This window comes from Phaenicophaeus curvirostris, chromosome 22, assembly GCF_032191515.1.
Source record: "Phaenicophaeus curvirostris isolate KB17595 chromosome 22, BPBGC_Pcur_1.0, whole genome shotgun sequence".
NCBI lineage: Eukaryota > Metazoa > Chordata > Aves > Cuculiformes > Cuculidae > Phaenicophaeus > Phaenicophaeus curvirostris.
The window spans coordinates 2621023-2643988 of record NC_091413.1 but is presented as its reverse complement, the minus strand read 5'-3'; the positions used below and the strand labels follow the sequence as shown (position 1 = coordinate 2643988).

General features: G+C 49.5%; 1 protein-coding gene across 1 annotated transcript in view; it reads right to left on the bottom strand.

Annotated features, from left to right (window-relative positions):
- ACAP3 (ArfGAP with coiled-coil, ankyrin repeat and PH domains 3) overlaps window positions 1–20353 on the bottom strand; it is a 78461-nt gene extending 58108 nt beyond the window's left edge. Inside the window, 1 exon segment of the mRNA XM_069874764.1 lies at window positions 20250–20353. Within this exon segment, the coding sequence (XP_069730865.1) occupies window positions 20250–20296 (47 nt within the window). The 5' untranslated portion in view covers window positions 20297–20353.
- Between the last annotated feature and the right edge of the window lie 2613 nt (window positions 20354–22966).

Below are 22966 nucleotides of genomic sequence, written 5' to 3'. Positions count from 1 at the left end.
GAACTGATGTGTTTTGACAAATGCTTCCTCTCCCTGTGAAACAGGTTCTCCTGCTTAGGGCTGAGTAGGAGTGATTACACATCAAAGGCTTTGATTATGCAATCATCAGGGCCAAGAGCTAACTCACTGCAGTCTGGTATAGCAACAAATTCGCGAAGAATTACATTAAATGTGGACCTTCTTGGGAATTTTCTAGAGGAAACTCTGTTTTCTGAAAGACTATTTTGGCATTGGGAAGTGCTGCTTTATCAGAGTGAAACATTTCAGGTTAAATGTTAGGAAGAAACGTTTCCCCAGGTTGCCCAGAGCAGTGGTGGCTGCTCCATCCCTGCTCAAGGCCAGGTTGGATGGGGCTTGGAGCCCCTGATCCAGTGGGAGGTGCCCCTTGGGGGTTGGAAGTGCATGATCTTTAAGGTCCCCTCCAACCCAAACCATTCCATGATTCTATGACAGCGTGGAGACTGGGAATATTCCATCCTGGAAGGAAAAGATGGATCAGTAAGTTCTGTTTTCACCACTTTGAAACTGAGCTAAACTGACTTCTAAGTTTCATACTAAGATCTGAACCCAGCTGGAAATAGAGTGACAGTTTTCAAACGATAAATTACTTGGGAATTTCATAGCGCAGGAGTTTCTTTGACCAATTTCCACCCCATTCCACTCCTGAATTAAAAATTGGGGAAAAAAAATACAGAAATTCCTGTAAACCTGCACTCCTAGCTCCTCCCAGAGCTGAAAGGAAAGCCCAGCCCTGCCCTAAGAATTGGCTCCATCTCAGATTAACCTGTCACAAATGGGGCCAGGGACTGATTTCTGTAATTAGAGCTGGCACGAACAAGAAAGATTTCACACCCTTCCTCCCATGAATGGGGGAGAAGCATTCAATTAGGAACTCTGCCTGTTCCTTAATCATTTCCTTTGTGTGCATGGTTATTAATATCTTTACATGACTAGTCAAGCCACGGGCTATGCTTTTCTGTACTGGTTTTGGCTACTACTTAATGCTTACCAAATACAGAAGCCACACCCAGAGAAAAACCAGGACAGAAAAGGAAGCTCTGGTTGCTATTACCTGCCCTCTCCAAGGATACGGGAACCTCTGTATCAGCATCCCAGCACGGTCCAGGTTGGAAGGGACTCTGGAGCTCACCCTCCCTGCTAAAGCAGGGTCACCCTCACAGTGAAGAAGTTTTTCCTCATGTCCAGGTGGACCTTCCAGTGCTTCAGTTTTTGCCTGTTGCTCTTTGTCCTGCCAGCAAGCATCACCCAAAAGAGTGTGGCCCCATCCTCCTGACCCCCACCCTTTGGATATTGATAAGCATTGATAAGATCTCCTCTCAGACATCTCATCTCTCCTCTCAGACATCCCAGGTCTCTCCACCTTTCCTCATAAGAGAGATGCTCCAGTCCCCTCTGTGGCCTCCACCAGACTCTCTCCAGTAGTTCCTTGTCTTTCATGAGCTGAGGAGTCCAGAACTGGACACAGGACTCCAGATGGAGCCTCACGAGGGCTGAGTAGAAGAGAAGGAGAACCTCCTTGGCACTGCTGGCCACACTGTTCTTAATGCACCTTAGGACACCTTCTGCCTTCTCGGCCGTGAGGACCCAGCGCTGGCTCATGGTCAGCTTGTTGTCTACCAGAACTCCCAGGTCCCTCTCTGCAGAGCTGCTTTTGAGCAGGTCAACCCCTAACGTGCACTGGTGCATGGGGTTACTCCTCCCTAGGTGCAGGGCTCTGCCCATTCCCTGTCCACCTCGCACCTAGGACACCTGGAGAAAAGCCAGGGGTGGGAGGAATTGTCAAGCCCTCCATAAAGTCAGATGGCAGCACCGTGTCATCTTGCTGGAAATTAGATAGCACTTAACCACACGCTTGCGAGTCCTTGTTGACCACTGACCCCTCTTCTCTGTCCATATAGGAAACAACCTGAGCCAAAACACTCCCGGGGCTGGCCCTGATCCTGCAGAGAGGGTTTTCCAGTTCCCTGTGTGACACATCTTGGCCCACTTCTGCGCTCAACCGGCTCAGCACTTGAATGAAAGGATGTCCTCCAAGCAGCGAGGTCACAGCATCTCTAAGATGCTCCACAGTCACTCCCATTCTCCCATCAGAGGGAGCATAATAAGTGCCGAGGCAGTGGGCAGAGTGATGCTATTTATATCAGACATGATTTAAGTGAACATCTCCGTCCACTGGAATGGACATTCAGCTGCTTCTGAGTTAATTAATGGAGGCTTCATTTGCTTTGGGAAGCACTCCCTAGCAGCACATTGTTTAAAAAGGCTTTTTCTTCCATGTATGAGCATCTCTCTGAAAATTCTGCTGCAGGATCACACAGCACATTAACAAAGGAAATATTTGACCATGGGTCTTGTTCAAAGAGAGGAAGGACAACAGTGCACTGAGTTAAATAAAACCACATCTGCGTTCAGCCACTACAAGCTGCTGGCAAGAAGTAGCTTCAGGCTGGATACCACCTGTAATGTTAACCACTCTGGTCACCAAGCAGAGATCCACAGGCTAACCACGTGCCGAGCCAAGGATGCTGTTCAGACAGACACAGCTACCTGGCACACTTTTGGACTGTACTTAGCATGGTGAGCGTTGGAAAGGGAAGAGTTTGTAGCCTCTGATGGCTGGCAGGTTGTGTTTAAAGACTCTGAGCCACGGGCAGCTCATTAAGATGGCCATGAAGACCCCTGTTCGCAAGCATTCCACGTGCCCACCCAAAAGACAGATGTATTTAACAGTGGCAACCTTGTCAGCACCCTCCACGCATCTGGTATCCTCTGACTGCAGAGGGAAGAGAACAATGCAGAGCTCCGAATGAGGTGTCCTGGAAAGAAAGAGGCCAAGGAGACAGAGTTCACGCGGGGAGGAGCGCCTGGGTTGGAGCTGAGGCTGAGTCAAGGCCAAGCCACAGCCCTGGATTCTCCATCACTGAGCTCACACGAAAACAACTGACCAAACCTCCTCAGAACGGGTGACTGTGACACACCAACCAACCCGAAATTCAGCCTTCCACCCAACCCAGAACCAGAGGAGCTTGGATCTGGCAGCTTGTGTCCCACGGGCTCGTGCTCTGAGCCTCCATCCCAGACACAGGCACTACAAACCCTTGACATGTTCCTGGAGGACACGCAGGAATAACACACAGTATCCTGGTTTCCACGTTCTTTATCTTCACATTTCCAAGCCTCTCCTTGAGCAGTGACCAGTTTATTCTGAGATCTGCAGCAGAAGGGCAGGTTCACTCTGGTTTCTTGCCAGTTCTTAACCGGGGCCTTTGCCCTATTTTGTGACGGGTTTCTTCACATTCAGATTATCTAAAATAAAAACCATCTGGAATAAGAAATCGACAGCAGCTCTTTGTATTTGACAGCACCCATGTCTATGCTGTTGCTAAATGATTTCTGCTGCTCTGTGGCTCTCTGTGCTGTCAGCACTTCAGCAAGGCAAGCAGTGTCTGGTCCATCACCACAGGGCTGCTCTGATCCTTGCTCAAGCTCTGCTATCAGCCTGCAAACCTCCACGAAAACCAAGACCTGTTGCTCCTCATCTCCGTTTCCCTTTCTGCTCAGAAGTGACAAAGCAGAACGCAACTCCTGCCTCGCATTCCTCCAAGCCCACAGGAAACCATAAATCAGAAGGAAAACATAACAGCCAGAGAGAACTTGCAGAAGGCCGAACACGAGGATGGGCCAAGGGGCTGGGGAAAGGGAAGAGGGCACCAGTAAAACCAGCTGTGGGCTGAGCACTAACCCACACCTCCACCTTGGCTGGGAGAGGTCCTGTTGCAAAGAACGGAGGGAGATTGAGGGCAACTAAAAGCCTTCCCCTCTTTCAAGGGAACACACACAAACATCTATATTCTTCATTTCTTTCCAATTAAAAAGGGGTTAACCTCCCCAAGAGTTACCCTGGGCAGAGCTCTCAGCTGGCTTCAGCTGTACCTAAGCATTTCTTTGTGATTGAACACACAGCAAGGATCTGCTTCATTTAGAGGTGACTTCTCGTTCTGGTCAAAACAGCTGAGATTTACTCTGGCCCAGATAAATCTATTTATAGTAAGTGTTATGCTAATTCCACACGCCGGTCTGATCCACTTGTACTCACTGGAGCAATAACGCTTTCTGCTACCTGTTCTTTTTAACCACTTTTGTGCAGTCAGCAGCCTTTTCGTTCTCAGACCATCACCTCTCCCTCTAGGTCGATGTGTGCTTCCCCACGTTTCCCTTTTCAGCGCACGACAGAGCAGTTCATCTGCAGCTCTGCTGATCTCCTCCCTGTGGAAACTGCTGCCTCAGTCCAGGACCTGCGCCGTGTTTTGGATAAGTGGGAGAAAGCTAGGGAAAAACAGATCATCTGAATAATTTTAAAGCCACTCACATTTAAGTCACTTCAAAAACTAATTGAATTGCTTTTATTACCTTATCTGAGGTTCATGTTATGTTTTGAAAAGAGTAATTCATTTAGTGCCACTCTTGTGAAGTAAGGAGCGTGGAGGGGATTTTACTCATCATTAAAATGTATCGGTCTTTGGGATAAAGTCTACCAATTACTTAATGGAGAAATGGCAATAGAAGAGCTGGTTTTAGTGGTCCGAGTCTCCTGGTTTTGTTGCAGGATAATGGAATAAGCTGTATTTTTAATCTTGACTAAAATCTCTCTACAGATGGCTACAGGAATGATGCAGATGTGCAAGGCCATACTGATGCTTTTTTGATCCTTGGGGAGTTTTCTGTAGTAAAAAACCTGAGGTAGAACAGCAGAAGCTCAGATGATGTAAGTGACACTGAAACGATTCTGAGACGCAGGGTCCTCATCTCTCTCCCCGGTGGTTTATTCTCGTTTGTTGTTTTTTTCAAAGGCTCCACTGAAAAATTTCTTTTCCCTTTGTGATCCTAATGAGTGCTCAAACACTTGAACTTGTCATCAAACCTATCAGCTTCAACTCCTTTCCTGCTATGGAACTACAAGTAGCTAGCAGGCTCAGCTCTTCACTTTTTATGAAGTCCCAACAGGCAGTAGAGTTAGGGATCGCTGCAAGACAGGGGTTGGATTACTAGCTAGCTAAGAGCAAGCCAATACAGCCAGCAAGTGACATCAGCTTGCTGTTTGGCTCTTACAAGCAGTCGGGGTGGTCTCAGCACAGCTTTTGAATGCTACAAGAACCTCCAAGTAGATCATTAAGACATGAAAAACAGATTGGCCAAATCTGGTTTTCACTGGTACATGAATGCAGATGTTTTCCGGGTATTTGGTGCTCTATTTTCTCATATTTTCCACGGAGTTAGATGCATGGTTAGACCTTACAATGACTCTCCAGCACCTGAAGGGGCTACAAGAAAGCTGGGGAGGGACAGTTCACAAAGTGGAGTGGTCCCTTCCAACGTAAACTATTCTATGATTCTATGTAGAATTCCCATTTCTATGTAGAATATGTTTTCTCATGGCTGAGGAGACGCAGCGCCCAAACTTAGCTTAGCTCTAGCTTTGATAATAGTATCACTAACATTCCACACGTTTTGCAGACCTCCAGGAATACCCAGTCTTTGTCTGAAACATGCTAAATGCCAGCTTGTGACTCTTCTCCTGCTGAGAGGCTGGAGGTGTATGTTTAGACAGAGTTTTGAAGCGAGATGAATAAGAGCTTGTATTTTGGTCGCATGGAGCTCCACTGACTTTAAACCAGCACATTAACACTTAGAAAAACTGATACCTCTCTTTAAGAGATATCTCATACCAGATATGGCTTTTATACATTCGGCTATTTACACAAGCATTTGCTTCTCATTAATGTTCCAGTTACAAAAAGGACTATTTCTTAAAGTCTTTGAGTTTACCGAGTGCTTTTCCCACACATTGAATTCTCCATCATTACTTTCAGATAACCAGTCTCAGCTCCTCTAGCATCAAGACACAGGTCCTACTTTGAGAAGGGCATTGGATTAGGTGACCTCCAGAGGTCTCTTCCAACCTAAATTACTCTTGGATTTAACAGCTTAAAGATTAAACTGTTCCTTAGCTCTTTTAATGCACTCCTTATGTAATGAATCTCACGATAACAGGTTTCTCCATCTTCTCTTTTGCAACCCACAGCCAAATGTTCAAGGAGACAATAGCAACTTGAGCATCTGGATGTCTCGCTGTCCAACCCTGATGGATCTGCAGACCATAACACGTGCATAAAACAGAAGGGAAACGCTCTACAGAAGGCACTTTACTTTTCATCACTCATCACTGCAGCCTAGGGGGGAAATTCTGACAGAAGTTGCAGCAAATTATTTCCTACTCCTGCCCACAGTACTTGAGCTGCTTCTCAAATCTTGAGAGAGAAGGAAGCAGCCCAACAATGTCATACAACTCGCACTCTTCTGATGCTGCTATTGCAGTGTGTGTGAAAAGGAAAACCCCATTAGAAAACTGACTTGGTGGTGCTAGGCACATCAGGTCAGGAACCAGTATTGACCTAAACCGCTTCCCTAGGATGGTGCCTCTTCTCTACACAACCTTTCGGTGGTTTCAGACCAGCCCTATACGGATGTCTGTGCAAACTATGGTAAAACCAGTTAGGAACATCGACCTCTCGGGGATTTTACAGCCTGACTGACAGTAATTCAGACAGTTAACTTTAAAAAGGCACCATCCTCAGGGCAAACGGGGTTCTTCACTTGTCACAGCAGTCAGGATTACCCGTTTCTTGTTCAGCGTTGTTCTCGTGCCCTTCAGTTCACCGAAAGTCACCTCTCACTTAAAACGCTGAGCCGAGCACCTCAAAGTGATGGATCCTCCTTGCGGACCATTTCCCAGGCCAACCATGTGCACCAACGCTGATGAACTGACAAAGATCATCTGGTAACCACCACACGACAACTTCCATCTGTAGCTCATCACAGCATAGCACCACTTCTGCTTAGTAATTTCTCTGGCTACCAAACCGAATGGATCTCTACCTTCCCTTCTCTTCTGAACATTTATTTTGCAGAAGAATGACAAAGCTGCAAGGCACAACCTCACTGCAAAGGTTGCTCGGTCTGCTCATCAGAGGCATTTCCCTTCCTGCGCCGCAAGGATTGAGCTTTTGCAGTGCCCCTATCATAGAATCATAGAATAACCAGGTTGGAAGAGACCCACCGGATCATCGAGTCCAACCATTCCTATGCCTGAATAAAGGAATATTCTTTCCTGAGCCAAAGAAAGAAACACAGCCACGTGACTCCTCAGATATTTGTTTTCTTTTACAAGAAAAATGGATTTATCAAAAAAAACCTTGTATCAAACGGTTCTGTCTTCTCCCCAAGTGAACTCAGCAGCATCCGTTTACCAACAGGGCTGGACAAGCTCCAGCAGGCTTTGTCGAGACTTCCCCTAGACCACAGTTTAGCTCCATCCACCCTCCCCCAGCAGGGATCTCTCTCAGCACTGAAAGCTCCTTGTTTCTTTTTTCTCTCCCTCCCTTGGGTCTTGGCTCAGAACTGGAGCTCCCCAACCCTCTCTGCTCCTTTTGTCTCTCTCTGAAAGGCTTTTCCTGCGTCGTGTCCTGCCAAACACAGCGAAGGTCCTGCCCTCCCTGGCAGCAGAAGCGCTGACTGACCTGGGGGGCAATAAGGGAAGGGTCCTTGCCCCTTCCTTTGCCCTAGGAGAGCTGGGGATCATTTTTGCTGGGTCCCAGTGCCACAAAACAACTGGTTTTTCCCTGCAGAGCACTGACAGCATTAAGCAACAACCCTTTCCTCAAGGGATGAGAGCTCACGGACATGATACTTCAGCTGGTGCTGCTGGAGCCTTGCTTGGGGAAACAGGAAAAAGCATCCTAGACACTACTCATCCCTTGCTTTTACATATTACCCTTAAGGGTTGGGTACGGTCCCATTTTTCGAGCTCTGACTTCCTCCTACACCTCTCCAGGGGGAAGAGAACTGCTGTGATGTGGCTGGGACTGGGGAATTAATTCTCATGTAAAGGATTAGTGTCTCACTCATCAAGCTTTAGAAAAGGACGTTCTTTTGAGTGCAGCTAGCAGGACTTCTACCAGCTACAGATTGTTTAGCTGTGCCACATCCCTTTGAGCTGGTGAATCACCCTTGCAGGATGAACCTTACTGTCCTGCTCCACGCACAACGTGGTCTTGGACCCTGCTCTGGAAATAGGATGGTTAGGCTCGTATACAAGCAGGGAAGCTCACATAAAAAGCTAAAATGTTAGGAACAGAGCGAATCAATGGGCAGGAAAGAGGGACCAGCGCTGCTTGGAGTAAAAATTAATACATCCTCTGTACTGAATGATGTGGCCCAGGCAAGGGGGAACAAAGCTGGCATTGTGGCAACCGGCTCCCAGCAGCAGAAACAGAACTGAGGCACAAAGTCAAGGGTCAGAACAACAGGGTTCAGCCTGTAGGATTCAGAGATGCTCCTCCTCCATACTGAAAATCTAGCTAGAAGCCTCCACTTCTTGATTTCTTGGCGTCTCACGCATCTCACCTCAACCCACACGGTTCAGAACTGCAGGTAGAAGAGAAGCGTGGAGCACTAAACTAAAAAATAAGTATGAACACAAGTCGCGAGGCTGGATGCCGTAGCATTTTGACTTCTCAGGTAAGTCCTTTCCCAGCCTGGAGTTTTCCAGAGCCTCAGCCCTGTTCAGCACTGTCCCACAGTTTTTGACATTATCTCTCAATTCAGATGAGTCAGTGGCACACCAAGGATTCCAAACTCCTAAACTCAGTCTGGTAGAACTGGTTTTATTACACTCTTTGGCTGCTTAGGAACGTCAGCTCGCTGCTTTCTCTTCCTCCAACCTTCAGGTAGCTGTTCTCAGCAAATCTGAGAGCACCATCTAAGTACCAGCCTCCAGACGGAGCCAGCAAGAAAAGTTGGGAAGCGTGTGGGAAGAGAAGCGTGTGGGAAGTGCTGGGTGAGGAAAGGAAGGAGAACGGAAAGGGAAAAGGAAGGGGAAGGGAAAAGGGGCCTCCTGCTATGCTGTCACAGTGGCTGTTTCCTACATCCTGGGTCGAGGTCACAGCGCGGCGACAAATCCATATTTCCTGCCAAAAACTGGGTTTATCAGAGAGAACAAAGGGGTGATATTCTGGGAAGAAACTGAGCTGTGGGAAATACTATTGTTTCGCTGAGCTAGAACAGAGCAGGCACAACTGACATGCCTTAATAGCCACTCTTCGAAGTAGTTACAGGGTTTTCTGCGCTCCCATAATATTGCAAATGTAGCAGGACTGTGCTGGTGTTCTTCTCAAGCGCATAAAATGGCCTCAAAGCAAGGCAAAAATATATATACTTCCATAATCTAACTTTTCTTTGTTGTGGGAGTACAGACAAACCTCCTCCAGCTGCTCTCTATGCCCACGGAGACGCTTAACTGCAGCTATATTTGCAGATATACCGTGTCTGTAACATCTATGCACATAATATCGTGCATTTTCAGCCTGATGGTCAGAAATTAAGCAGACAAAATTGTACGTCAGTCTCCCCCATGTACTGTGAAATAAAGACTGGCACAGCTGCTTGGATGCAGAGTCCCACTACGAGCTATTATGTCTGTTCCTCTGGGCATCCGAACACATGTATACAAGGGCCATGCAGCTAAATCTTAGTCCCATAAAATATTCTCTTCCCTTATCAAGAGGCAGATGCATCCAACCCTTGGGAACACCGCATGGGCACGTATGCATTTACACATGTGTTCACACAGGCTGTTTCTGTTAGCAGCAGCCTTTAATAAAGAATATGTTAATTATTAAGCCTAGCTGTAGCATGATGAAGCAGACCGGGTATGTGGAGAACAGATTATCTCACTCCCTGATATTATATAATCTGTTTAGACTGTGCCACTGTATGCTTATTTAAGGAATGAATGAGCACTTCACTCTGGGATGTGCCACCCATGAGTTCTGACGTCACCCCTTTGATCCACTGTAATGAATATACAGCTCTGCTTCTGAGCCATTCCCTCGCCATATCCAGTAAAAGTTCTGTTCTAGAACAATTAATCCCAGAAACCACACACACGTGTGTCTTATTCCATTCTGAATTAAGTGATGGTTAACTATCAGGTGGCCCACTGGTGGCTGCCCCACCCCTGGAGGGGCTCAAGGCCAGGTTGGATGGGGCTTGGAGCCCCTGATCCAGTGGGAGGTGTCCCTGTCCCTGGCAGGGGGTGGAACTGGATGGGTTTCGAGGTCCCTTCCAATCCAAACCTGGCTAGGTTACTGAACAATTATTCCTGCGAACCACAAGGAGATTCACAGAACCAGAACCATTCTATGGTTCCAATCAGAGCAACAGAATGTTCTCCGTCTCCCTCAAGAAGAGACCTGGCACATAAGCAAAGTGAACTTCTCCTGCAGATAAGGTGGTTTAGGCTGAACCACCTAAACCTGCAGAGGTTTAGGCTGAACATTAGGAAAGAATTTTTCATGGAAAGGGTCACTGGGCACTGGCAGAGGCTGCCCAGGGAGGGGGTTGAGTCACCTTCCCTGGAGGGGTTTAAGGGACGGGTGGACGAGGTGCTAAGGGACACGGGTTAGTGTTTGATAGGAATGGTTGGACTCGATGATCCAGTGGGTCTCTTCCAACCTGGTGACTCTATGATTCTACGCTGTGTTAAAGCAAACCCTCTCCTGTAAGCCCAAACGTGTACCCACCGAGTGAAATGAACGGAAGGCTTTGCCAAGAGGTTTGTGCAGGGGCAATTATCTCGCTGCACGTTCTGCTTTTGGGAGCAGTGGCTCAGAGGAGTAACCAGCTCCTGCAGCAACACGTGTGGCTGAGTCACTGCTGCTCTGACCCGGGCTGTTCTTGCCTCACCTGCTTTGGCAGGGCAGACACCTGCATGCCTCAGCTCTGCTCTCATGCACAGGACTGGTGGCAAAGCCAGGTTCCTCCCCACCACGCACAGAACCACAGAAGCATTTAGGTTGGAAAAAACCTTTAAGATCGAGCGCAACCATAAACCTAACACTGTCAAGTCCACCGCTAAACCACACGCAGCAAGAGTGACAGGGGACAGGACGAGAGGGAACAGCCTCAAGCTCCACCAGGGGAGGTTCAGGCTGGACATTAGGAAAAATTTTTTTCTCAGAAAAGGTCACTGGGCACTGGCAGAGGCTGCCCAGGGAGGGGGTTGAGTCCCCTTCCCTGAAGGGGTTTAAGGGACGGGTGGACGAGGTGCTGAGGGACATGGGTTAGTGTTTGATAGGAATGGTTGGACCCGATGATCCTGTGGGTCTTTTCCAACCTGGTGATTCTATGATTCTATGACTTCTCTAAGCCTTGTAGAGGAACAGAGTCTCCAGCATACCCTGTCCTCTCCTCTAACCCGCTGCAATTGAAGTAGAAATGGTTTTCCCTCTCTCCTAGCAGCTCACACAACAACATGTGAGCATTTTCCCCTGCTGGTACGTGGCCACCGTGGGTGTTGTGACTGCAGTTGTGGGCAGCTCCCTCTGGGCTGAGGCCAGTCTGGCTGCAGCTGGGCACGGATGCAGTGGAGCTGGAGGAAAACAGCCTCCACCCTCCTTGTGGGTCGCAGGAAGAATTGTTCAGCGTCCTAGCTCTGCTCCCTGTCCTACGGGGTCCTACAGAGAGGATGGCTGGCAGCTTACATGCTAGGGAAGCAGAGATGCAATTCGCTTCCAGGCAGCCTAGAAGATACCACCCATCTCCTTGGGGCTGTGGTCAGGCCGTGCAGTCCATCCCCTTGGCCGGGGACTGAGACATACAGGTCCCCAGCACTCCAACGTCCTCCACGCAGGGAAGTCTGCAGCTTAAATTCCACATCTTGTGCGTTCCAATATCTTAACAGAGCAGGCTCTGCAGGGCCTCAGAGAAGATAAAGAAGCAATTAGAAAGCTACTGGCAGATAAAAATCTCAGCCTTCCATACGGGCTACGATGCCTGCTTCCCCCTCTCCCTCCAAGTCTGTAGTAGTTGGTCTAAGAGAGAACAACTTCTGCTCTTGGCTCCTCTTCCTTTCCCCACACGAAAACTTAGCACGGCATCGCGTTAGCACAGAGCCAAATCTACTTTTTTTTTCCCCACTTCCTTTCCACTCTCATTTTTAAAGCAAGTTTTACGTTAGACAGGCACCACATCAACTATGGGAAGAGCTAAGAACCTGGGTGCGTAACAAACACTTGGGAAACAGCAGTCAGGGATGACTGTAAATGTCTGAAATCAGAATCCAGCCCTGATGTAGAGGAGATCTGCAAGCCAGCAAACAAGCAAGCACTCTTGGCTCCAGGAAAACATTCTGTCTTGCTCCCAAAATCCATCCAAACTTGCACTGCAGGTCTGTTTCTAGGGCTCTTTTCTTTATCCCAGATAAAGTTAGCAGTAGCCTGGGGTTTTTTAAGCAAAGCCCACGCTCAGGAAGCCAGAAAAGCTCATGGTTCTACTGGCCTTCCTAAAAAATAAAAATTAATACTGTGGTTGAAATTTCATAGTGTTATGAAACCGGGTTTTAAAGGGACCGTTGCCACTTCAGAAAAGCTTGGGATTCTAAAGTTCTTGTGCTTGATCTTCATTCCTTTCTCCTCCTTCAGCTCTTCAACTGCCCCTTGAGAGCAGAGCAGTTTAGGATGCTTGGAGTCGAGGCTTTACGGGGTTAGCATCCCTGGAGGGGTACAAGGCCAGGTTGGATGGGGCTTGGAGCCCCCAATCCAGTGGGAGGTGTCCCTGCCCCTGGCAGGGGGTGCAACTGGATGGGCTTGAAGGTCCCTTCCAACCCAAACCATTCTATGATTCTGTGGTTCTATTTTATGTACCCTACAAATGTTTAAGTGCAGAAAGGGGCTTGCAAGACCCCTCGGCATGGATTTAGCTAACTCAGGAGTTGTAGTGGAATTTGCAATGCCCTGATCTGTGCATTAGCAGATGAGACAGAGCTTTATTCCTTATCCAGTGATTATAGGTCAATGCTGAACTGCCCTACTGACAGTGCAAAACTTTGCAAAAGCACCCAGATTAATAGAGGCTACATCACCGATAACATCGGGAACACGTGACAAGCTCCCATCTCGGATTGTCTGGCGGAGGGGAGCCCAGCTGGGGAGAGCTGCCAGACACGCCGTCTGAGCTCCTCCAGGCAAAAGACTCTCCACCATGCTGCTCCATCCCTTCTCCCTGACCAGACTGGAAAGCAGCCTTGATGATGCCACTGAGTCCAAAAAAAAATGCAGCCTGACTCCAGGACATGCCTTCCTGTCTCCAGGAGGCATAAATAAACCAAGGCAAGCAGATGGCTTCTCTCAGGCAGGCTGGGAGAGGTCCTTGGTGTGTGCAGCAGTACGTCGCCCTCCTTTCTAGCTTTCCTCCCCTCGGAGCCCGGTGCTGGAATCATAGAATCATAGAACCACCAGGTTGGAAGAGACCCACCGGATCATCCAGTCCAACCGTTCCTATCAAACACTAAACCATGTCCCTCAGCGCCTCGTCCACCCGTCCCTTAAACCCCTCCAGGGAAGGTGAATCAACCCCCTCCCTGGGCAGCCTCTGCCAGGGACCAATGACCCTTTCCATGAAAAATTCTTTCCTAATGTTCAGCCTAAACCTCCCGCTCCTCCCTACCTTAAGAGGTCACCAGAGACGAATGCTTAATCAATCCGTGCTGATGGCATCACGCTACTGAAGGTGCTTTGTCATCACAAACACTAATTATTTCGCAGGCTCTTGACTCAGACACACATTGTGACCCTTCCATCCTGTCCCTTTCCCTAAGTTGAGGAAAATGAAACAGAGGAGCTGTTGAAATGAATAAAAGGGACTTTTCTCACTCGCACAGTCGCTGAGTGCCAAAGTAAGCTGTAGCCCTCAGCCCCTGGACTCCCCAGTCTCCACTCCAGCTAGCAGAGAGCCTGCATTCCCTTCAGATGAAAGCTCCACACCATTGCTTCCCATCACCTCCACAAAACTGGTTTCGTGGCATCTTTCCAGCTTCCTGACCTGCAGCAGTGTGAGTGACAACGGACTCTGACTTAGCCCTAGAACGCAAAGCTCGCTGGCTTTGCAGTAACGCACATTTCGACAGGAGCCTGTCTAGAGTCCATATGAATGAGGCTACGCCAAGAAATGTTTCACTGAACTCTTACCCTACATGCTCACTTGGCCAAGCAGCAGCCCTTCGAGGACCGGGGTTGGAATCCAGAGACACTGCCTGGTGCCAAGACAACCAGCAAAGTGCAGTTATCAAGGCATGTGGCACTCTCCGAGGAGGAACGGATGACTCCCACACACATAACTTAATAGCACAGATAAGCCAGCATCAGCATCTCTCAGCCACATTACCTCTGGGTCTCATTACCCTCTTCCACCACAGGGTTACTGCTCTTCTGTCTTTATTCCTTTCAGCAAGCTTTGTCATCTAACTTCAACCCTCTTCCATTCTTTACTACAGCTGGAAAACTAGCAGCAAGCAAAATCCTAATGTTGGCTTTCTCAGTGGCTTTTGGTCAGCCAAGGAGGACAAGGACAAGGGTTCCTTGTGGTGTTGCCCTCTGGAAGGCCCCGACAGCCAAAGTTTTACATTTTGCAAAAACTTCTGCAAAACCACTCGGCTGATGCAAGAACAGCCTCGACTGCAAAGGAGGCCCCTTTGGGTGAAGCTGTCGAAGCCACAGGCTCCAGAAGGCCCATCAGCAACAAGCTGCCTCAAATACACATGGGTGGGAGAAGTCAACCTAATAGACGGAGCCCATCATGAACCAAGCCCCAGCAGAACCCCAGCAAAGGCCAGATTTGGTTCTCTATTACTGACTTGGGATCAAAGCGATGCTGAAAAAGGAAGGCTGCAAGTCAGGAGGGGAAACAAAGCCTCGCTGCATCCACAAAGCACCACACTGAGGTACAGATATTTAGGGGCTGGAGGGACAGGATGCACTGTTGTACCTGGGAGAGCATCTCCTGGCTGATTCTGTGAGAGAAGGTGACTATATGGTGACACCTTTGCTTTCACGTCTCCCTTTATGTGCTTCAGAACCTCCAGAAGTGCAATGATAGAGAGATAAGAAACAGAATAAAGACAGGTATTATGATTGATATAGATACCGTGCTGCTTTTGTGATAGTATCTCCTCTCTCGTGCTACTAAAGCAGCAACCGATGGCAATTGTACTCATTAGTCTCTGACTCAAAAAGAAGCTCTCTGCGTAGGCACATCTTGCAGCGGCAACTGGTAGCAGGGATCTTGCTTACATAAGAAACCTTGTGTAACAAAACCCAATTTCAAATCAATGCATGTGCTCCTTTTGTTAAACTGACTTAAAGAGATGAAGAGCCTTCCTTTGACCGCTCTGGGTGTAACTTTTAATTTGCTTTTAAGCAACTTAAGCTGATAAGTTGGGGTTACCTCAAACTGCCCACCAACAGCGTGCGGCATCAACGGACACAAAGCACACAGAGGCCACCGCCGCTCTTTTCTGTAGAGGCCTTCACTAACTCATATTCACACAGAGTGGATGCAATTAAAACTGGTTTTGCTGGCTTTAAACACATCTATTCCAGTTTGTTATCAGATTTAGCAAGATCAGTTTGACTCAGGGTTTTAATTCTTCCCATTCTGCTTGAAACACCCTAGTAAGAGTTAGAAAATATTTTCTAAATGGACTTGTTTTTCTACTTTCTTTTCCTCTGGCAATGACAGATTATTTTTCCTCGTGTCTTTCGTGGAGCTAGAATTACACGCCTGCATTTCTCTCTGCCTAATGAGAGCCGCAATAACACGCAGACGGAGCTGCACGCTGCTAGAATAAACGTCTCTGCCTGTGTCCCTGGGTCACTGCCTGATGACAGCGCTGCTCCAGGGACTCCCGGGAGCTCCAGCACCACCGCGTTCCAGCTAAGAGCCTGCAAGGCATGGGGGAAGTGAACACTGGCACCCCTAAAACCTGGGCACGTACACGGTTGTCTCGCAGCCTACACCTCAATTGCAGGTCTCCCTTACCTGCCAAGCAGCACAGAGGTCCCACGGTGGCCTGGGGCTTGGATGTCTACGGAGGGATGCAGTTAGCTGTCTGTCCCCTGAGGTGCCGGCAGCCGTAAGGGCTCCTTGGGAGAAGATTCCAGCATCGCAGTCGTGGTGCGAGCACAGCATCGCCAGGCTCACCCTGCTGCCCACTCTGCAGAGGGCAACCCTCGCCTCACAACAACTCTCATTAATAAGGTTACTTAGAAGCAACAACAACTACAACAGCAACTGCTAGTTAAGAAAATCCCTTATTTCCCTCCCTTGTGGGTATTACCACAGAGGCATTTGGGGTTTTCTGGGACCCACAGAGCACTACGACCTCTGCAATTTGTCCCTGCTCTTCCCTTGTCCTCCTAGGGTGCATTTACACCCAGAAGGAGCAAAGCTGCCCCTACCCATCCCTTAGTATCGAGCAGGTCTTCCCTGGGTGAGGAGGGAATGAAGGGGGAAGCCTTGGGAGCTGGCAGTACGGCGGAGGACTTTCCATTTAGCAAGAATGAGCCAAATTTACACATCTAGCGCTGTTGCTTAACAGATCTGCAAGGGTAAGGGCAGTAACGGGTTCTCTGCACCCCTCCAGAGCGCCAGCTTCCATGACTGAGGGGAACAAGAAACATTTTGCTCAGAACTGGTGGCTGCCCCATCCCTGGAGGTGCTCAAGGCCAGGTTGGATGGGGCTTGGAGCCCCTGATCCAGTGGGATGTGTCCCTGCCCATGGCAGGGGTGGGACTGGGTGGGCTTTGAGGTCCTTTCCAACTCAATCCATTCCACAATACTAGGAAACATGTTCCTAGATTTCCAGGACCGGTGCTGGTTAAACAGAGGGCTCTGCACATCAAGGAACTGAAAGCCACAACATCTCTTGGGGTTGTATTCAAATGCGCTAGAACTGGTCTTTCAAGGTGATTATATTTGTTTACTGGAACGGAATATACGTGTCTCTACAAGGTGTCTTATAGAAATAAGGCTGGATCTGCCACTCAGAGGATCCACATATACATAAGGAATGAGATTGCAGACCAAAGTTTTCTTTGCAGCAACTGGTCCCTCTGAAGAAGGAAGCAGTGATGGACCAAGTGTATTTTGAGTATTGATCAGGAGTGGTTTGACACGCAATTGGATTTGATTGCTGAAGCAGACTGGTTTGGTAGCCTTATTACAGGATGCTTAATAAACTGTTCTGTTTACATCTGTGCAATATTTTCTTTGGAGGTTTTTCTCCTCCCTGCCTACAATAGAAAATAATTTGATTTTCTCTTAGGCTCACAGTCACAGGGAACAAGCCAAGTGTAAAACACACACGTTTCTTCACCGGGAAGCGCAGAGGGGCTCCCTGCAGCCCTGGGTGCCGGCAGGAAAGGGAGGGAGGTTCCTAGCTTAGAGCCTGGAAGGGGAAATCTGGATTAATTTTTTGCCTCTTCCGCAGATGTTTCCTACAGCTTTAGCTATTGCTGTCTCAATCCCTCTTGAGAAAGTGGATTATAGGCTACCTTCTCCCCCTTCATGCTTGTCTGTATTTTTTTATTGAGTGTAGCTTGCATTGTCGTTTACCTTTGTTTAGTTGTAAGACTTTAGGGACATGTTAATAAGCATCTCAGCCCTGCATAATGGAAGAAACCCTGTCCCTTAGCAGTACCTAAGGCTTCTCTTGCATTACAAACAAATAAGTGAACTAATTAAAGAGTTGGAAGGAGGAAAAGGGCTACAATCTGTACCCTTTGAGAAAATGTGAAGAATACTATTTTGTTCCTGCCTCAGGCCTGCAAATGTGAGTGTTTTGCCACCTTTTGAGGTGTCCATAGCTTACGCTTTCCCCTGATACATATATTTCAGCCCTCCTGAAATATATAGGCTTATTTTTCCAGTCTAATCTCTTGTTCTCCCTGCAAGAGGCAGACTGTGTCTGGCCATTTGGGAAATAGTTCATAATTCCATGGTTAAACAACTGGCTTTTGATAAAGGTCCAACACGGAGCTCTAAGGGCTGTTTTGTTTTTATGGATGGAGCAGACAGAGCAGAATGATGTTGCCTGCATACTAAGAAACTTGGCCTGGAGCCCACACACACACACACCCCCCGAAAGCAAAATAAATAAATAAACATATCAATCAATCTTGACGTCACCAGGAAAAGGGTCACTGCCATGTGGAGCGAGACATCTGGACAGTGAAGTCACTGCTCTGGAAAGATGCCACCGAACGGTTCACATGCTCTGCAGCACAATGGGATAAAATGACAGTCAAAAAAAGGATAAAAAGGGGAGGAGGATGAATTCTAGATTGATGCCAAGTGAGCAGAGGTCTAGAGAAGGAGCTCATACCTTCAGCAAACCTGTCCAGGCATCTAACTTTTCCCTGATGAGAAACTCCAGCCAGGCACACAAGTAAGACCAGCCTGTCGTCTCACATCACACTCCCCACGATGCTTTCGGAACCAGCTTTGGAACAACAAAAAGCAGGATCTTACCATGCAACTAGAATTAAAACGTGTGGAGGAGGACCCTGTGCACAGCCCTAGATTCCCACAGGAAGGGATAACAAAGATGCTCTAGCCCAGGTGTTTGTGTTACCTGCAGCTGTGCACAACCACACACGCAATGACAATCGTTTGGACCGCTGCAGCCTTTCATATGAATATTCTATTCCAAGAAATCATTTTCTTCAAGGAAAATGTCACCTGTTCTATTTAATAAACGAAAAGGTTTTGAGAAGGACCAGCAAGAAACGTCTGCGGGGAAGCAAAGACCCCTTGAGAACTCTGCACACGCAGCCAGCCAACTTGCTTCTGCAGGCTATTGTCTTTCTTTCCCCCGTCCCCATCCAGGCACAGTATGAAAGCAGCAGGGGATTGGGAGCTATGGAAGCTCCGATCCTCCCTCTCCAGCATCAGGATGTCCCAGCCCACCCAGCCACCTCGCCAGGATGCTCCTGGCACAATGGAGCATCTCTACCCAGACCACAGAGGCTCCTCTCCAGCCCTGGGCATTTGTGGAAGGGCCTGATTTAAACACAGCACAGCCAAGACGGAGCCTTTTGTTGTCAGAGCCCAGATTCTTTCAAAACCACTCAAAAAAAAAACAACTTAAAAAAAAAATCCACCCTTGCAGAGATGGGAACGTGACCGCGTGGAAAATGACCGTGTTTCTTCGCACCAGCTCCCGGGGCGGTTTCAATCAGCGCAGCCTAGATGTTCCCCGTGGGGTGATGCCAGTTTTCCCTGTTCCAAACGGGATCCAAAGCCGCCTGCTGGGTGCCACCACTGCGCCCTTCGCTGCCAGGGCAGCCGAGAACGGGATGCAGCCTTCGGGGAGGCCGCTGGCATCCTCGGAGAGCACCGGGGAAAAGGGGGGCTGGGAGCCCCTTCCTCGCTTCCCACGCTCCCCTGCCTGGGTCCGTGCGTGTGTCTACGTGTCTGTCTGTCTGCATCTCTGTGTATGCGTGTGTGGGGGTCTGCGTGTCTCTGTGTGCCTGTCTGTGCCTCTGTGTGTGCGTGACTGTGCGTCTGTGTGTCTGTCTGTCCCTGTGTGTGCACGTATGTGTGTCTGTCTGTCCCTGTGTGTGCATGTTTGTGTGTCTGTGTGTCTGTCCCTGTGTGTGCATGTCTGTGTCTGTCTGACCCTGTGTGTGCATGTCTGTGTGTGTCTGTCTGTCCCTGTGTGTGCATGTTTGTGTGTCTGTGTGTCTGTCTGTGTGCATGTTTGTGTGTCTGTGTGTCTGTCTGTCCCTGTGTGTGCATGTCTGTGTGTCTGTCTGTATCTCTGTGCACATTCATGTGCGTCTGTGTGTCTGTCTGTCCCTGTGTGTGCATGTCTGTGTGTCTGTCTGTCCCTGTGTGTGCATGTCTGTGTCTGTCTGTCCCTATGTGTGCATGTATGTGTGTCTGTGTGTCTGTCTGTCCCTCTGTGTGCATGTCTATGTCTGTCTGTCCCTGTGTGTGCGTCTGTGTGTCTGTCTGTCCCTCTGTGTGCATGTCTGTGTGTCTGTGTGTCTGTGTGTCTGTCTGTCCCTGTGTGTGCATGTCTATGTCTGTCTGCCCCTGTGTGTGCGTGTCTGTGTGTCTGTCTGTCCCTGTATGTGTGCCTGTGTGTCTGTCTGTCCCTGTGTGTGCGTGTCTGTGTGTCTGTCTGTCCCTGTATGTGTGCCTGTGTGTCTGTCTGTCCCTGTGTGTGCCTGTCTGTGTGTCTGTCCGCACGCCTGTGCCCCTCTGCGCGCGTGTCCCACCTTCCCCACCGCCCAGACCCCTTCTCCTCTCCCCCCCCGGCTCGCTCTTACCGGAACCGGGGCGAGTCCTTGATGCACTCCTCGAACTCCACCGTCATCCTGCCGCTTCCACAACCCCCGCCGCGCAGCTTCAGCGCCGGAGCGAACGCATCTCCCGCCGCGCCCGGCACCCGAGGACGCGCAACCCCCAGCGCCGCGCGCTCCCGCCTCCCTCCGCCCCCTTTTTCCCGCCGGCGCGCCCCGCCGCGCGCGCGCCCGCGCCACCCCCCCCACCCCTCCCACCCTTTTTCCCGCCGGCGCGCCCCGCGCCCCCCACCCCGCCTCCCTTCCCACTGTGCGCGCGCGCCACCCCCCCCACCCCCAGCATTGCCCCCCCCCCCCCGGCTCCGAGCGCCCCCTCCAGGCAGGGCTGGGAAGTGCCAGCGTGTGGTTCCCCGACGCCTTCTCCTCTGCCCCTTGGGTCACATAAGAAGGAGATGGAGCTGTGGGAGCGGGTCCAGGGGAGGCTGCAAGGATGATCTGAGGGCTGGAGCACCTCCCGTACAAGGACAGGCTGAGGGAGTTGGGGTTGTTCAGCCTGGAGAAAAGAAGAGCCCCTCCCCAGCTTTCCTGGTGCCCCTTTCAGTACTAGAAGCCACTCTAAGTTTTCCCTGGAGCCTTCTCTTCTCCAACCCCAACTCTCCCAGCCTGTCCTCCTATGGGAGATGCTCCAGCCCTTGAATCATCCCCGTGACCTCCTCTGGACTCGCTCTAACAGCTCCATGTCCTTCCTGCGCCGATGCCCAGCGTGACTCTATACCGGCAGTGTCAAAAGGATTGGCATCAATCCTGTTACTACTTAATCTAGTTTTTAATTTTCTGAGCGCGGTGGATTTGCTGCTGCCATCAGCCGCGCCGTAAATCTGCAGTAACTCCTCCAAAGGCAGTATAATCATCCAAGGAAGGAAAGACATCTGGGCTTGTGGGTCCAGCTGACCGGATCACGCTTGCTGGGGGACACGGCGATATAATGTGGCATGGATTAATGAGGCTAATTAGAACGGGTTTAGTTCTGATCCTCCACCCATTGAGCACTGTAGACAGAACAGTGTAACCTGCATCATTTGTGGCAAGTTTTACATGAATTTAGGGCCGAGAGAAGGGCCTGAAGTGGAAATCCCCACATTTTGAGAAAATACGTCCTGTGTCACAAGGACCTAAACTAAAATCAGACAAACAGTAGGGCCAGGGGCACCTGAACCCACGACAGAATGTGGCGATGAGGTCTTACCTCAGCCATAAATAGAACCGTCATGAAATGAAAGGAAATAAGATGTTCGGTGCCATTTCCATACGCAAGTGATTCACCTCCAGGCCAAGCTCCTGTTTCCATCAGAGTTCCCAGACCTGCTTGATCTGCCAGGCACCGTCAAGAGCATCTTTGTATGAGCAAAAGTCTTATTTAACACAATTATTGGATGCTGGAGGGGGGGGTCGTGAGGAACACAGGAGGAGGAATTAGCCCTGCTGACCACCTTGGTCCAGGAAAAGGAGCAAGGTGACCTCTTGTGGCGTTGGTATTCTGCGGTTTCATAAAAGTCAAATCAACACAATTTTTTATTTGCTTTGCTTCTTCTAGCAGAGCTGGAAGTGCGCGGACGCTTCTGCCTGTGCGTGTGTGCACAACCTCTCGGGGATTAGATATTGCTGTCCTCTTTAAAGCTGAGGTTCATCACTTTCATCACAATAGAGCCTGGATGCCATTGTGTGAGCTGAAAGCTGGCTGGATTTTTCCATTCAGAACAGATCCCAGATTTGTATGAGGCGGCCAGGAATTTTTCCATTGCTCTCCCTGTTTTACTAATGAGTCGGCCGATCGTTTATACTGGTTTTAGGCTACGCATCACGCATCCAGATATTGCAGTGCAGTATTTCAGAATAAAGATTTTAAAACACAGAGCATGGTCACGAAGAACATCTGCTGCCTTTGTTTATTATCATTATCTTCGCCTATTTTTGTCCCTGTGGCTGTGATTTACTCTCAGCGAGTGGTGGCCTCCACACAGCTCTTCATGGGCAGGATGAACGGGATGAAGCAGGGTCACCCAACACCCCAATGCTGGGTTTTTTTGCAGGGATGCTGACATGGACAAGTTGGGAATGGTCCCACGCGGGGTCAGTTCGCTGGAGGTTGGGAATATGGAATCATAGAATGGTTTGGGTTGGAAGGGACCTCAAAGCCCATCCAGTTCCACCCCCTGCCATGGGCAGGGACACCTCCCACTGGATCAGGGGCTCCAAGCCCCATCCAACCTGGCCTTGAACACCTCTAGGGATGGGGCAGCCACTCCTGCTCTGGGCAACCTGGGCCAGGGCCTCCCCACCCTCATTGGGAAGAAATTCCTCCTTATGTCTAGCCTAAATCTGCTCCTCTCCAGTTCATACCCATTGCCCCCCGTCCTATCACTACAAGTGTTTGTGAACAGCCCCTCCCCAGCTTTCTTGTAGCCCCTTCACGTACTGGAAGGTCGCTCTAAGGTCTCCTCGTAGCCTTCTCTTCTCCAGGCTGAACAACCCCAACTCTCTCAGCCTGTCCTTGTACGGGAGGTGCTCCAGCTCTCGCATCATCCTTGTAGCCTCCTCTGGACCCGCTCCAACAGCTCCATCTCCTTCTTATGTTGAGGACTCCAGACCTGGACCCAGTACTGCAGGTGAGGTCTCCCAAGAGAGGAACAGGGGGGCAGAATCCCCTCCCTGGCCCTGCTGCCCACGCTGCTTTGGATGCAGCC